Raw genomic sequence first — 15305 nt, forward strand, 5'->3', positions numbered from 1 at the left:
TGCAACATATAACAAAGGTTTAACAACCAAGATCTCAGCTGTCAATCAAACTCTTAGCCAATGAGAAGTATAGCGGCCAATTGATGCTAAACGTCGCAGAACACCCACTTTCTGGCGTGCGATTTAAAACGGGCGAAATGGCCGAAAACTAAAATCAGTCTCACGCAATAAATATTGCTGTATTTTTTTTTCTCGCGGAAAAATTGTTTTTTGGCACGCTTGTCCAAGTTAAACTGTAAAAAAATATTTTTTCTTTGCAGTTAACGCTTTAAGGCCAGTACCCATATTTGCTTTTCGTGCCCACGTTCTGTGACCACGAAAGGATTACAGGTCTACCTAACAAATGGCACCCGGGGTACTAGTGTGTTTTGTACTCATAAGTAGACAAGGAAACGCAACTCGCTCAAGTACAGTAAAACGCCAGTGTGTGAACCAGCCTTAATATTTTTTTACTTTTGCTCGAATACTCGCTGACCTGCGGCACACCGCCGTTTATTCATCTTATTTCCAGCGGTGGCAACCGGAGGAAGCTATCCATAGCAATGGCGCCTCATCGGCAATCCCCCCGTGGTGTTCCCTGGACGAGCCCACGGCAGGGGTGGATCCTGCGGCGAGGAGGAAGATCTGGCAGGGCCTAGACAACGGCAGAAACTGATGGGCGCCGCGGTCATTCTCACCAGTCACAGGTAATTACTGCCGGCGTTAAAGTCGCTCGCTCACGGGCCTTGGTTGAGCTTGTTGCTGCATTTTCTCGTCATCCTGATCTCGTTTAAATCTCGTTAACTTCATCGCTTTGCTACCTGGAAGCTTGGAAGGTTTTTACCATTCCATGTGTGACTGTAATTGACACCTTTCGTGTCCTGGGCCATGAATCTAGCTATCAATTTGGGCATCATTTATGCATGTTTAATAAGAGAATTATGCATGCTGTGAGGGGAATTCGCATGTGCAGAATTTACTATGTAGCTTCACACCAGTGTGTATGTGGATAAGGAAAGTTTGTCGTTTAGGTGTTTTTTTTTTCTTACTTAATTTCTGCAAGCATGGGAGAAGGCACAGCACACTGACCCTTGCTTTTTTACCGACGACTACCTTCGAAGTTTTTCTAACATTTGTATGAGCTTCTAACGCAATGAGAGCTCTGTCATGAATGCTAGCATGGTACATGGGCAGGAAGCTTTCAATTTCTTGTTTCCCACCCCTCCCCCACCCCCCAAGTGCAAGTTGCCCCCCCCCCTCCCCCCCCCCCCCCCAAATTGAAATGTTGTCTTATTTTCATCACTAAAATAAGCTACACATCGCCGGGAACTCAGTCTCTACCCAAATGTACCTCTGGCGGTCGGGACCAGACGCCAAAGTTTCAGGACAAATCGTTATCTGAACCAAATGCTACGAGGAATTCCTGGAAATTTTATTTTGGGAAATTGGTGGCCGTTTGAGCCCATAATTACATGGGGCTTAATGCGCAAACCATAAGGAACGAGCCCCATTTTCCCATTGAAAGGTTAAATAATCATTGTTTAATTAGATAATTTATGTCTTTAAGCTCTCCCACGTGCTTCCCAGGTGCTTCGAGTAGTTCTAAAAGGAGTGACTTAATTCAACGACGCTTTGCAAGTTTCTAGTCGAAACACTACCGTTATATCCCGAGAGATAGCCCACCTAAATGAATAGCAACTCGGATGAAAATAAAAAGTAAGCAACCTTCAGTGTGCCATTTAAAAAAAAAAGTTGAAAAAACGTTAGTTCTAGATTTTTTGGCCCTCAAAACTCGTGACCGCAGAGAGGGGCGACGAACCAAAGACGACTGTCCTCCTCAGTCGGCAATGTTCGCCTATCTCCAGTCGCGGTTAAGTAACGCCGCTTATTGGCCGAGGTTAGCGTTGGCCAGGGACCTGCAATTACTAGAAGTGGGCTACCTTTCGGTGTTTCAGACGAAAAGAGCAAATCATGCCAAAAATAATGGGCGGGCTACCTTTCAGCAGTGGCACATCTGTCGGAATATTGCGGTATATCCGTTTTTACCAAGTAAAAAGTAAAGCCCAGGCAATTTTTTTCCTAAGCAGTATGTTCGTTCGCAATTCCTCCCCCCCCCCCCCCCCCCCTTTATAGTCGGTGCCTCTGTCATGGTACACCATTTGCCTCCTGTCTTTCATAATGTGCTTTATTCAGGGAATCCTATTCATTACCACCAGGTCTCAGCTGCCTCGGTGGCTTCGAGGCAAAGTGCCACCCTACAGATCTGCAGTTGGTATATTCGAATTCCAGTCGGTGTGCCCGCAGTTTGTCCAAATTCATCCCTAATATTCCATTGGGGTGTGCCAGGTGGCCTTTGTAGATTTGGCACACCCAAATGTGATTCATTGCCAGCTCTCGAAATGTTGGAATAAAATTGTCTTGGGGAGGATTTTGAATGCATCTAGCTACACACGCACCTTTTAGCTCTTTTATTGAAGAAGGGCTACTAATGTTTGTTAACCCTGTTCTAGCATGGAGGAGTGTGAGGCACTCTGCCAGCGGATATCCATCATGGTGAACGGGTCGTTCCGCTGCATGGGGTCCACCCAGCACCTTAAGTCCAAGTTTGGCCAAGGGTTCACGGTGCTGGTGAAGCTGCGTCACGACCAGGCCGTCACTGCCACTACGTCGGCCGTTGCAGACGTTTGTAACGCCATGGAGGATGCTTTCGGCGGCTGCTGTCAACTACGAGACTCTCACCAGGTGGGGCTTACCTTCAAAAAGATTTGCAGTGTTGTTGCTTGAGGAACCAATCACTGGCTACCATGGAAAGCTTCCCTTCTTGTATTCTTTTAACGGGAGAATTCAGCGCGTTATTAATATTGTTCCTTGTTTCCGGTGTATACAGCATGACTAGGGTTTTTCGTTTTTGGGTTTTATATTTCTTTTAATTCGGAAGGGGGGGCGGGGGGTAAATATCGGGAGCTATTTTTCAAGTTGATAATCGGGGATATCTGGTGTTTTGTGGAACCATTCCGAAATTCTGGGATTTTTCGGGTGAAATTTACGAATGTAATAATTAATGCATTCTGTATTTTTTTAATCGAAAGGTAAAATATAGGGCTATGTTTCAAGCTGGTAATCGGGGGAAAATGAATGTTTTTTTAGCAAATACCCCGAAATTCAGCATTTCTTTGGAAATTGATAAGATAAACAATAATAACAGTAAAGTGCTTTGATCACTTCTAAGACACAAAAACCTTATATTCACAAAAGCTGCTCATCAATGCTTTGCACACTCTTGTTAACGTTGGTTAGGGGGTTTTGAAATTTTGGGAGAAATCGGGTTTACCCCTTTTTCCAGAAACATATGTTTGGACTGTAAAAATCGGCTAAAATTGAGTTTTACCCAAAAATGAAGGACCCTAAGTATAACCTCATTACTACAGTTCTGGTTGCAGCAGACAGTCGGGTGTAATAGTCTAGCTAGTGTTCCCGTCTTTGCCATTGAACCAACTTCCCTTATTGCTGGTTCTGCTATAACATATGTTTGAATATAATGGGTTTCTACTAGCGAGTTTGTAAGTAGTTCATTATTTCCTCATAGCATGTTCTTCGGCAACAGTCGTCACTTTGGAGATTCGACATTGCGCACGGCACCTCACGAAGCTTGTACGACCCAAAATTTGCAGCGACGACGGTCCTCGGCAAGGCCCAACGAATTAATCGCCATTTTTCAAAGTTCACAAGTTTCAAAGAACCAGTTCTTCTCCAATATCCGTCCATATTTCGTCACTCTCGCTGGTCGGAGGAGACCCCGGTCACGATCCATGTCAAAGTCTGCAGTGAGAGCATCTGCGTTCGGCGTGCTCCTTTTTACAAAAGACCACAATCTTTTATCACTATCAAGGTCCATTGTGGATTTCATACAGTGGAATCTCGTTAATTTGAACCCGAGGGGGACCAGAAATTTCTTTGAAATATGCGAAGTTTGAATTACCGAGAGTTTCCTTTTGAAAAACACATAGGAGGGAATCTGCATCGTAATTTGAATCATCCGCAAGTTTGAATTATCGAGATTCCACTGCCGATAAATTCCAAAACAAGATGCCGATGCATCGTCGGAGGTGGGAAGCTCACACTTGAGGCAGGACGACCGAAGTTTCTCCCCGGCATTTTTACTCTTTCGGCGACCCTAGCGTACTTGTCTCCAAACTTCACCGGTTTTTTGCGTGTAGTGTACGTCGTCGCTCATTTCTGGTCCCTCCCGCCCGCTTTGAACAGACGCTGCTGCATTTCCACGTGACAGACCTGAGCATCAAGTGGAGCGACCTCTTCGAGACCATGGAGGAAATGAAGCAGCGTCTCCGGTTTGAAGACTACATCGTCAGCGACACGACACTGGAACAAATTTTCCTGGCCTTTGCGCGGGCGCAGCGTGACGCAGAAGACACCTCCGACACAATGCGCGTCAGTGCCTGAGGTGCAAGGAAAGGCGTCGTCTGCCTCCCGTTGAGTGAGTCAGATGCTACGTACATAATGTTTGTACTTAAACGGGGAAGTATGTTATGCGAATACGGCGAAACCCTGTTTATACGACTTCGACGGGACCGCGCCCGAAAACATCCTATAATCTGCAAGTCGTACAATTAAGAAAACAAACATTTTGGGAGTTTTATGGGTCAAACTGACAAAGGGCATCTGGCGTGCCCGGCAGTAGACCAGAGCCGTGTATGGAGAGAGTTTGGCCATTCGTTGGGAAGTGCAGGAGAGAAATGAGGAGGCGCCATTGGCCGAAAGCGGGCTGGGCTTGTTCCAGGGCATCTTCACGAATTCGGATGTGGCCAACCAGAAGCCGGAAATATTACCCTGGTGGTGGTCGCCAGAGACAGACTTAATAAGTGCGTCGGGGTAACTCTCGGCGACTGAAAATATTGTGCAAGTGATGTATCAATCATGGTCATCCAAAATCATGGTAGAAGAGTGCAACTAGCGGAGCGATCGACATAATCCGTACGCCAGGCGCCGAGGGCCGGGAATCTGCCGTCCGAGCGGTCACACTCTGTCCGAGCAAAACAGCGTTGAGTGGTACATTTGTTTCTTACATATTTCTGCACGATCATGATTGAAACATCACGTGTACCCTATTTTCAACCATAAAGGGTTACTACACTACACTCTTATGCGCTTATTAAAACCTTGTACCGACATAGACCTTTGATTAAAACAGTTTCTCGCTACCACCGCTAGTAGATTCTTTTCGGCTTCTGGTTGGTCAAGAGGGCATGTCAAACCCACTTTTTGCGTCTGGTGTACGCCGTGGCTCTGCCCGCGCCTCCCATTGACCAAACTTTGTGTACACGGCTCTGCGGTAGACTACGGATTAATTTGGACTGCCTGGGGATCTTTTGACGTGTAACTGAAATGGCGGTTGCGCCATGGCTTTTCGGCAGCGAGCTTCTGTCGGATTGCAGGCAGCTCGGCCAGGACTCGAACTTGGCGACCGGGGATTCATAGGTCCGCACGAGTTAGGAAAAACAATGATGTTTAGAGTGTGGGCGGGCTGCAAGGGCAAGAAACTAAAGGCAGACGTTTGCTCATTCGGTTAGCCGGAGAAATGCAGAGCTGTCAAAGTGAGGTGGTTGTAATGCCAATCACGAGAAAAAACAGTATTAAACTGAATTTGAGATTGAATGCCTAAAACAGTTAGGAGCTCTATCAAATTTGCGATTTGGGTACGACTGAAAAATGGACTTTTTTTTTTTCAGAAAATCCTCAACAGAGTTCGTGCTGCTTCCATTGTGACATTGTGTGTCTTATGAGTTCAATTGCCCCGTGGTGCCGCCTGCCAGCTAGACTGTCCCGCCTTGTGAACTTCCTGTGTTGCCGTCCGTAACAGCTGCTTCGAGGAACAAGGAAGAAAGCCCGAGATTGGTAATTTTCAAGGAAGAGACGGAACATTGGGTTTGTTCGTTACTCGTAAGTTATTTTCGTGGACCTCGAAAAATAGGATCAAAAGTTTGGTAGCCTAGCCGCGACTACGTACGGTGGTGCGTGCACAATGCAATCTTGAGTGTTTACAACTGTCACAAGTTGGAACTTTCTTGGAGTATGTTCAGTCTCTAGGTAACATGCTAAGAGACAATGTTATGCATTCCTTTAGTAAGGCAATGTTGATTGCTGTATTTTGCACAAATGGAAGAAATTTTGGGGAAAAGATGTCCCCAGAAGAGATTGTTTTTAGAATGTACTTACCTCGTCAGTTCACTACAGTGCCTGGTCCACGATGAACAAACAACAAGTGAACTTCAGAGATGTAAAGGTGTGGAGATTTTAAGCTTTAGAACTTTGTGCATCTTGGTTCGTTGTGACTGGCATTCATTGTAGGCTGTTGCATAAGAAGCACTTCAGCGCCGCTTTGTTGCAGTGCTTTGTGTTGGGAATCCCGGCCAAGTGAGGCTCGAATGCCCCTCAATTTTGTATCATATATGCCATACATATATATTTGGTAAACTTTTTATGTATTTTTAATAAAAAAACAATTATATAAATCTATAAAAATAATCTTAGATGATTATATAAATGGTAACAGTCCAAATATATACCTAGGTATGCCCACTGGTGTTTTATTAAACTCGCTCTATTTTTTAACGCCGAGGTTCATTACTGTTCAGATAAATTCTGAAATCTTCAGAAGTTAAATACCGGTTTAATCAAGTTAACTGTGGTTCAAGCTGCATGACGGGGTCAAAGAATTGTAGTGCCTTGGCTGTCAAGTTTAAAGACACTACACTGCTTAATTTTTTTTCATTAATTTTTTTTGTTTATTTTTTCAAAAATATGAAAGTTTGCTCGTCATGAAGAATAAAAGATGTCTTTGCAAGCTTTAAAGGTGGGTTGTACTGAGACGCTTTGGCGGTATGCTGTGACATGTGTGCTTTGTCTCATTTTTCCCATTTCTATAAGACTTTTTATAACCTACTAGTCATGTTAAACTTTCTTTTTATTTGGCATCTTTGTATTCAGTGCTGATACATTTATACTTTGTCATCGTTTTAAGGGGCACTTGTGATATTTTCAGCCTCATGCTTTGTGCTAAAGCGGTGGTGTATTAGTGAGCAATATCTTCATTAAAAAAGTCCGAGGACACCTAAGCACTTCTTATGAGTGGTGAATTCGAAAGCATGATTGTCGTTCTTCTGCTCCCTTAGTTCATCTGTGGCGTAGTGGCGTGGACAGCCACGTTTCACCGGCGGACGGCCGAGGGCGCACTGTCGTGAAGTGACCGCCGCGCTGAGCTCGGCCGTGAGCCCGCTCTGGAGTCTGCCCGGGCGGGCTCTGGCTCTGCCGCCACTGCTCCCTCCTCCTTGAAGCGCGCCAGCCTATGCGAGCATAATCTATCAGAAATCGGTTTCACTTGGAAAAGGGGATTTTAGGTGCCGTTTGGCCAATGTTTGGCGTGGTTTCAAAGACGATGACGTCGGTTCGCTCCATAAAACAGGTAATGCTTTCGCAATAATAAAAAAAAGAAAAAAACATGTTAAGGACAAACATTTCTATCCGTTCCTGCTTCATGGGGGTTACATGGTCCTTTATACCACGGTTTTCAAACTTTTAGTTCTCAAGGAACCTCTCTCTGGCTTGTTCCACCTCTTCAGCAGCATTCATAGTGCGGAGATATATATCCCCTTCCCTTTCCTGCATTTTTTTACTAGACATTTTCAAAATGTCTTGGGTGAAGGGCTAAGAAGGGGAAGCGGAGGTCCCCCTCACCACCTTCTGTTTGGACAGCACTCCTTGCAAGGTGTAGCTTACTGAGTCACGAGAAGATATAAAAGCTACTGGGGAGTAGGCAATGAATAAAGGAAAGCTTGCTTAGGGGCACAACAATCAATCTGAACGTTGTTTTGTGCTGCTTGTGAATAGGAATATTATGCTTGAATCCCCACCTGATTACTTGATCCCTTAGCTTGAAGCGGTCCGAATCCCCGCAGCCCTCTGCATTTGGTCTATGATAATGGGCAGCTAGTATATCTGCAACAAAAATGAGCTTAAATTTATCTGCTCTCGAAGCATGTCGCAAGTCGGCGCGCATTTGCTTCCTTTATACACATTATCACTGCCATCAAACTGTCACGGGTTCATTCTCACGTGGTATTCCCGCACAATCGTCCCATCGCCTCGACAATTAACTCCCTTAATTTTCGACGCACATCTGCCTTCGCTTACAGAAATACCAAATCATTCTGGAATGGTCTTCCAGGATCAACCGTTTTAATTACTGACCTCAGGATTTTTAAAACTTCAGTTCTCTTAGACTTTGGTACATGTGCTTATTATGAAACTTAAAACGTCTTGTGTCGTTTTCTACCTTCCAGTTTTCCTCGCGTTAATGTGCATTATTTTTGTTGTTTGGTTTATTGGGTTGTATATTTCATGGTATTCGCCCCTCCCGCCGCCCCTCATGTACTGGGATATACTGAGTCATCGCACCCCTCACCCTCCGTCCGTCTCCTGGAATTTAAAAAAAAAAGTGGCTGTAAACTACCTATGCATACTAAGGAAGACATATTTCATCTGTTTTTAATTCTTTCATTGGAGTTCCTCAGACTGGACCACAACATGTGCGGCTATTTCCTAACTGTTGCTCATAAAATGCACATAAAAACTATTAAAAAAATCATTGGTCTAGAATTTTTTGGACGTGCCTCTCCTGAGTTTTGCTTGAAGTTTTATATTTTTGTACTTTCAGCATAAAGAGATATATGTGGGAGCGTTCCACACACAATACGGTCTAAAATTGTATACTTTACGCCTAGTATATGTAGCTTGTAACTAAGACAACAAACGAGGGAGGGTTAAATTAAGTATTATTTCCTTAAAGCTAGACAAATATTTTTAACCTTGGCCCAAAGTAACTCCATTGCGCCTAGTTTTTCGTTGGGAAGGAGCCTTTTGGTCCCAAGGAGCACAGCTCAAGATGCCCTTCTTGAACAAAACAATATGTTCAGTAAAACTTTTCAGGACAAACAGTTTCTTATTATTTTTCTAGATTTGTTATTTTGTGCACTTTTAAATCAATCATTTTTTCATCGAGAACAGTTTTGTTTTTATAAAAGTCTATGAGGATAAAGTTGAGGTCCCATCCCCCTCAGTGTTGGCTCTCTCATTTCGCTTTTTAAAGGTACAAATATATCATGAAAATAGCTCAAGCATAAGTTGAAAAATCTTGGGCAAAATCAGTAAATATCCGGTTCCATGCAGCGGGTTCGGAACAGAAAGGGGGGAGGGGGGCAGTGGGGGGGGGGGGGGGGGGAGCGACTGCCCTCCCCCCCCCCTCCCCCTCCCCAGACAAGTCAGGAATTTAATGGAAACAATTCGCGGGAGGAAATGCAAAACACCGTCGCCCCCCCCCCCCCCCCCCCCCCCCCCACGAACACAGCCGCCCCACATCTCCTGAATTGTTCCAACGCCACTGGTTCCATGGATGAATTAAGCTTCTCTGAAAACCCAGTTAACGCAAAAAAATGGGTGGCAAATGGGCCTACTCCGTTCACCCTTAAACTGAAACTGGAAGCTTCGCCGTCAGTGCGAGCTCGCTGGCTTCCGCAGTGCTTTGGTTGCGCGTGCCTGCGCGTTCACACTTGCGTTAGCAAGGACAGAAAGCTCTCGCTGAAGGCGGAGCTTCTAGTCTCAGCAAGTATAGGCAAGTATAGCAAGTATGTGCTAGAACGTCTCACGTACGTGAGACGTTCTAGCACATGACTTCAATTTTTTCGCTAAATTGAGCGGGGTAGCTTAGTGAGTATAAGTCACGTGACATAATGTCACGTGACTTCCATTTTCCGCGAAATCTAGCGGTGAAACTGAATTGGCGCATTTCACATGGCATGAATCCATGTGACATCATTTTCCCCGCTAAACATTGCGGGTAAAGTGAATTGGCGTTGAGGTCAGGTGACGTTGGTTGTTCCGCTAAATCTAGCGGGGAAACTGACTGTGTATAGGTCACGTGACGTCGTTTTTTCCGCTAAATTTAGTGGGAAAACTGAATTGGCGTTGAGGTCGGGGGACGTCAACTTCCCCGCAAAATCTATAGGAGAAACTGAAGTCATGTGACTTCACAAACCACGGCTTCACGAAATTCGGAGAAACTATAACGAAATAATATTTCACGTTAAAACAACAGCGCAGGTGTGAGATAGTTTCTATGAAGATGCAGAGGGAGCACTGCCACCTTGGCGGCGTGCGCAAAGTGCAGGGGGCGCTTCTCTAGCTATCATCATCATCGTTTGCGACGTCACGGGTGGGACCAACGTTACTAAAACACTCAGTTGGGAAACTCGCCGTCGAAACCTGGGCCGCTGGCGTCCACCGAGACCGAGCTAAATGCGACAAAAGCGCCACTCTTTCTCATTTGTCTGTACTGTGGTTACCTTGAGCTTTGTGAAAGCCTGTTTTTGCGTAAAAACAAACGGAAAAGACTCTTTTTCTATGAAATTTATTGGAGTTTAGTACAAAAAGAGGGGCGCGTTATGTTTTTAAAATCTTTTTGCGGCACAATTAATATTGTTTTTATACAACCATGCCTCAGCGGGCCTTTCAGGTAGCGCGTCCCGCCCTAGGTGCATTTTAACTTCGGTATAGTTGAGCGCGGCGCGTCCGCCGGGGAGACGGGGGTGGCACCCCTGTCACCTCTTCCGCCGTATCTGTTCTTAAAGCCAAAATAGAAGTCACTTGTATTTCCTCGAGTGGCCGCTGCGGGAGAAATGGTGGCGTCGTGTTCGTCATTAGCTCGGTGCTCGGAGACAGGAACTTTCTCGAGACGTCGAGCAGTGCGGACGCGTCTCCCTTGCGCTCCTGGATTTTCGGCGTTTCAGAAAGACGACGAAGGGGGCCAAACACCAAGATGCGCGGGAGATGGGCTCCCAACTTGAAGGCCGCAGTTTGCGTTTTCCTTGTGACATCGCCATTGGAATCGGTACCACCGGCTACCTAACATCAAGACCGATCGATTGACACCAATTTCATCGCAATCGGACCGACCATTCGTCGAAAAATGGCACTTGAAGACCGGACCGAGCCGCCTTTAGAACCTAGGCCTAACCTCGACACAGCGCTAGCGGCTACAGCTGCGGCTGCAACTGCTATGCCGGAGCCCCCGGCGAACGATCAATCCCAAGCAGTGTTGGAGCCAAACCCCAATGACGACACAATGGAATTCGACGAGCTAAGTGGCCGTACGTTATCCCACCCCGGCCCGTGGAAGCAAATGCTCAGCGACAGACGTAAAGCAAAGCAGCAAGCCTTTTCAACAAACACGCAGCCGGCGCCCGGTAAGCCTAACAGCTCTCCTCGTGTTTCGCGAGCACCCAGACTCCCCGACACCGATTATAAAGTCGTATACCGCCCGAGAGACGGACTACGCATCGCGGCTTGGAGCGACCGACAACTTACAGCAAGCATACAAAAAGCCAGCCGAATACCCGAAGGAGCCTTCAACCAACGCGTGGTAATTCAAGTGCAAGCAGTCCAGAACCTCATCGTGGCCAGCACCCCCTACGAGACCTACGCCGATGCCCTTAGCGATGTCACGTCGCTACAACTGGAGGACGCAACGTATGAAATCTCGCCGTACGTTAAGCCTTTCCCCGGAACAGTGCGGGGAGTCATACACGGTCTAGACCCCGGAACAACCACGGAGCAGCTCCCGAACATCATTGCCTCTCCGGGACCCAAAATACAACAGGCAAGAATGCTAGGCAAGTCCACATCTGCAGTTGTGACATTTGAGGGCCCGCACATCCCTTTCTACATCCATGCTCACGGATTGTACACTCGCTGCCGCCCATACAGACACTCCATCCAGTGTTGCTCACTCTGTGATGACATTGGGCACAGACGGGATATCTGCCCTAATCCGGAGGTGACTGTGTGCGAGCGGTGTCATGAGCGAAATCCTGCGCCGGAACACACGTGCACCCCAAAATGTAAGCTGTGTGGACTCGACCACCTGACGGCTAGCAAAGACTGCCGTAAGAAGCTCCGCCCACCACCGCCGCCACTTCACGTCCGGGAGCGCTTTGCTCAAACTACGCCGACAGACCAGCGGCAGCCTCATCACCAGGTTCCAGGAGCTCACCCACCACCTCCCCCTCACACGCAGGCCAACACCCAACGACGCCACTTCCCTTCGCAACAGGGAAGCTGGTCCGCCATTGTCGCTTCCCCAGAAACGGCCCTGAATGATTTCCCCCCATTGCCCGCACAGTTAGCCTCTGTGCAAGATAAAAACAGCCGCATAAAAACACTAGAACGGGAGAATGCGCAACTAAGAAAACAACTTGAACTGCAAGCGGAACGCACCGAGAAGTTAGAACGTCGTATAGAAGAGCTAATGTCCCACTTAGAAATAATCACGAATGCACCGGCGCACAGTGCTGTGCAAGCAACGGCCACTCCGCACCCAACGCCACAGCCCTCCGTGTTTCCAACCCTACAAGATATTGGAAGGCTCGAAAGATTAATTCACGAGCTTGGCCAAACAATTGAACACCGTATCGATGCGATTGAAAAAAGGCAGGAAGCCAACGAGACAGTCAAGCGCAAGACGCGAAAGAAGACCAAGCAATCCGCCCCCAGTGACCCACCTAGAATTACGCCCTCCGACGATGAATGCGAACAGTACCATAGTGGTGAACCCTAAAAGGTCTCCCCCAACACCACTGATGATTTGGCAATGGAATTGTCGCTCATACCGCGGCAAGCAAAATTCACTATCACTGTTTGCAAACGTACATTCACCGGCCGTTATCGCTCTTCAGGAAACTGGCACAGATCAGATAACGCTCAGGGGGTACACCACGTTTATCACCGATCCTGCCTCACGAACGGCCACTTTGGTCCAGACAACTCAGACAGCGCAGGCACACACCCTCCCCACAACCTTGGACTATGTTTTCGTAGAACTTATCCCAAAAAAGAAGACACAAGCCAGCCTTTTCATCCTCAACATATATAGCCCCCCATCGTCACCCCTCAATGAAATTGACCGCCTCTTCAAGACCGTTAGACAAAGAACAAAAGGGCACGGACTGGGGTGCTATGTTGCGCTTTTTGCACTCCCAGGAGACTTGGAAGAGGGAAGTGACGTCAACGACACAGCAAATGCAGATTGGATGTTGACAGAAGAAGACGAAATCAACATCCAATCTGCGTTTGCTGTGTCGTTGACGTCACTTCCCTCTCCCTAGTCTCCTGGGAGTGCAAAAAGCGCAACATAGCCCCCCAGGTGATCATTGGTGATTTCAACGCGCATCACACAATATGGGGTTACCATAGGGACAACAAAAAAGGAAGGCAACTCCATGAAGCCATTAGACAAAACAATCTTCACTTGTGTAATACCCCAGATACCCCCACGCGGATGGGTAATAGTGTCTCACGAGATACTACTCCGGACCTTACGCTTACTTATGGACTCAAAGATCCAACGTGGGAATGCCTCACAGAAACATTGGGAAGTTACCATTATATCATACAGCTACAGCTCTTCCATCATGAGGCAGCAGCACAAAGAATAGGCACTGCCCGTCTCACCGATTGGAGAAAATTCCGGGAAATAACACCCACCAGTCCCATCCACGCGATTGAAGAATGGACAGCACAAATGTTGGAGGCAGCTAAAAAGCACACTAAGGAATTACCGTTAACCCAAGACTGCCCCGCAATTGACGCACACCTCTTACACCTATGGGAGGCCCGACGAGGGCTAACAAAACGCTGGAAAAAACGGAGAACCAATCGAAAACTTCGTCTTCGTATAGCCCAGATAACACTAGAAGCGGCAACATATGCCATACACCTCAGCCAACAGAACTGGTCGCAGTTCTGCACGAAGCTACAGGGTACCCTCGGCACCCGGCGCACGTGGCACCTGCTTCGGTCCCTTATGGGCAACAAAGAATCTAGATCGACCGCAGTGCATCAGCTCAGACGGCTTATTCATAATTATCAAGGCACAGAAGAAGAGCTCCTCGAGGAGCTCAAGAAACCGTGGCATGATACGAGCGACAAGACCCAGCCTCCCGCCCAACCGTACATGGGTATTCCCAATCCCGAAATGGACGCCCCCTTCACGCTTGTGGAGATAGAAGCAGCGGTTTACAACTTAACCAGGAACACCACGCCAGGCAAAGACAAGATTCGCAATAAGTTGATCCGGAACCTCGACGTCACTGCGTTGGAGGCCCTCCTAAATTATATGAACGAACATTGGACTGCCGGCACGCTGCCCCCCCAGTGGAAGCATGCTGACATCGCCCTAATACCAAAACCCGGAAAACCGCTTGCTCCAGGTAACCTCCGACCCATTTCCCTAACGTCATGTGTGGGAAAGCTCCTGGAACATATGGTGCAAAACCGCCTCTCTCCATATATCGAAGACAACGGCCATTTCCCGACCACCATGTACGGCTTCCGACCCCATCTCTCCACCCAAGATGTCCTCTTGCAACTAAAAGAAGAAATCATCGATCGGCTCACCAGCACACACAAGCGTTGCATCGTTGCCCTGGACATCAAGGGTGCTTTTGACAACATCTCCCACCAAGCCATCCTTCAAGGACTAACCTCTATCGATTGCGGACAACGAACCTACGATTATATCACGGCTTTCCTCACCGGTCGTACTGCAACTATCGGCATCGGACATCTCCGCTCGAACACATTTAAGACCATCTCCAAAGGCACCCCTCAAGGCTCCGTGATATCACCGCTTCTTTTTAACATCGCTATGAAGGACCTTCCACCACTCTTACAAAATATCCCACATCTAAGGCACGCAATCTACACAGATGACCTCACCCTATGGACCCCTACGGGATCCATGGGTGAGCAACAAGACGCCATGCAAAGCGCCATCGAAGAAACACAACAATATCTCAGCGACAGGGGCCTTGAGTGTGCCCCCGAAAAATCCGCCCTCCTTACTCTCTGCACGAAGACAGCGCACCAATGTAAACGAAGCATCCCGGATCCGGAAATCACTATAGCAGGAAAACCTGTCCCCAACGTTCCCCACCTCCGTGTTCTTGGCCTCACGATCCCCCAAAACGGATCTGGTTCCCACACCATTGCACCGCTTCAACGGACACTCTCCCAACTCATGCACCTAATACACCGTGTATCAAATCGTAGATTTGGCATGCAAGAATCTGACACATTACGGATTGTACAAGCCATACTCATTAGCCGGGTCGCCTATGGCACGCCATATTTGTCCCTCAAAACAACCGAAAAATCAAAACTTAATATTGCCCTGCGCCAAGCATACAAGACCGCCTTAG

The 15305-nt window shown here is 47.3% G+C and overlaps 2 protein-coding genes across 2 annotated transcripts in view; both read left to right on the forward strand.

The window, feature by feature from the left end:
* LOC8023233 (phospholipid-transporting ATPase ABCA3-like) overlaps positions 1–4440 on the forward strand; it is a 59899-nt gene extending 55459 nt beyond the window's left edge. Inside the window, 7 exon segments of the mRNA XM_042293706.1 lie at positions 261–273; positions 512–548; positions 550–576; positions 578–641; positions 644–686; positions 2490–2721; positions 4243–4440. Of these exon segments, the coding sequence (XP_042149640.1) occupies positions 261–273; positions 512–548; positions 550–576; positions 578–641; positions 644–686; positions 2490–2721; positions 4243–4440 (614 nt within the window).
* Positions 4441–11017: 6577 nt separating this feature from the next.
* LOC120836487 lies at positions 11018–15305 on the forward strand. The gene is made up of 5 exons (XM_040205422.3): positions 11018–11294; positions 11481–11720; positions 12601–13064; positions 13250–13865; positions 15157–15305. Exons 1-5 carry the CDS (start codon positions 11018–11020, stop codon positions 15303–15305), a joined length of 1746 nt encoding a protein of 581 aa, XP_040061356.3.

Source organism: Ixodes scapularis, unplaced genomic scaffold (assembly GCF_016920785.2).
Source record: "Ixodes scapularis isolate PalLabHiFi unplaced genomic scaffold, ASM1692078v2 PGA_scaffold4__175_contigs__length_147842914, whole genome shotgun sequence".
Classification (NCBI taxonomy): Eukaryota; Metazoa; Arthropoda; class Arachnida; order Ixodida; family Ixodidae; genus Ixodes; species Ixodes scapularis.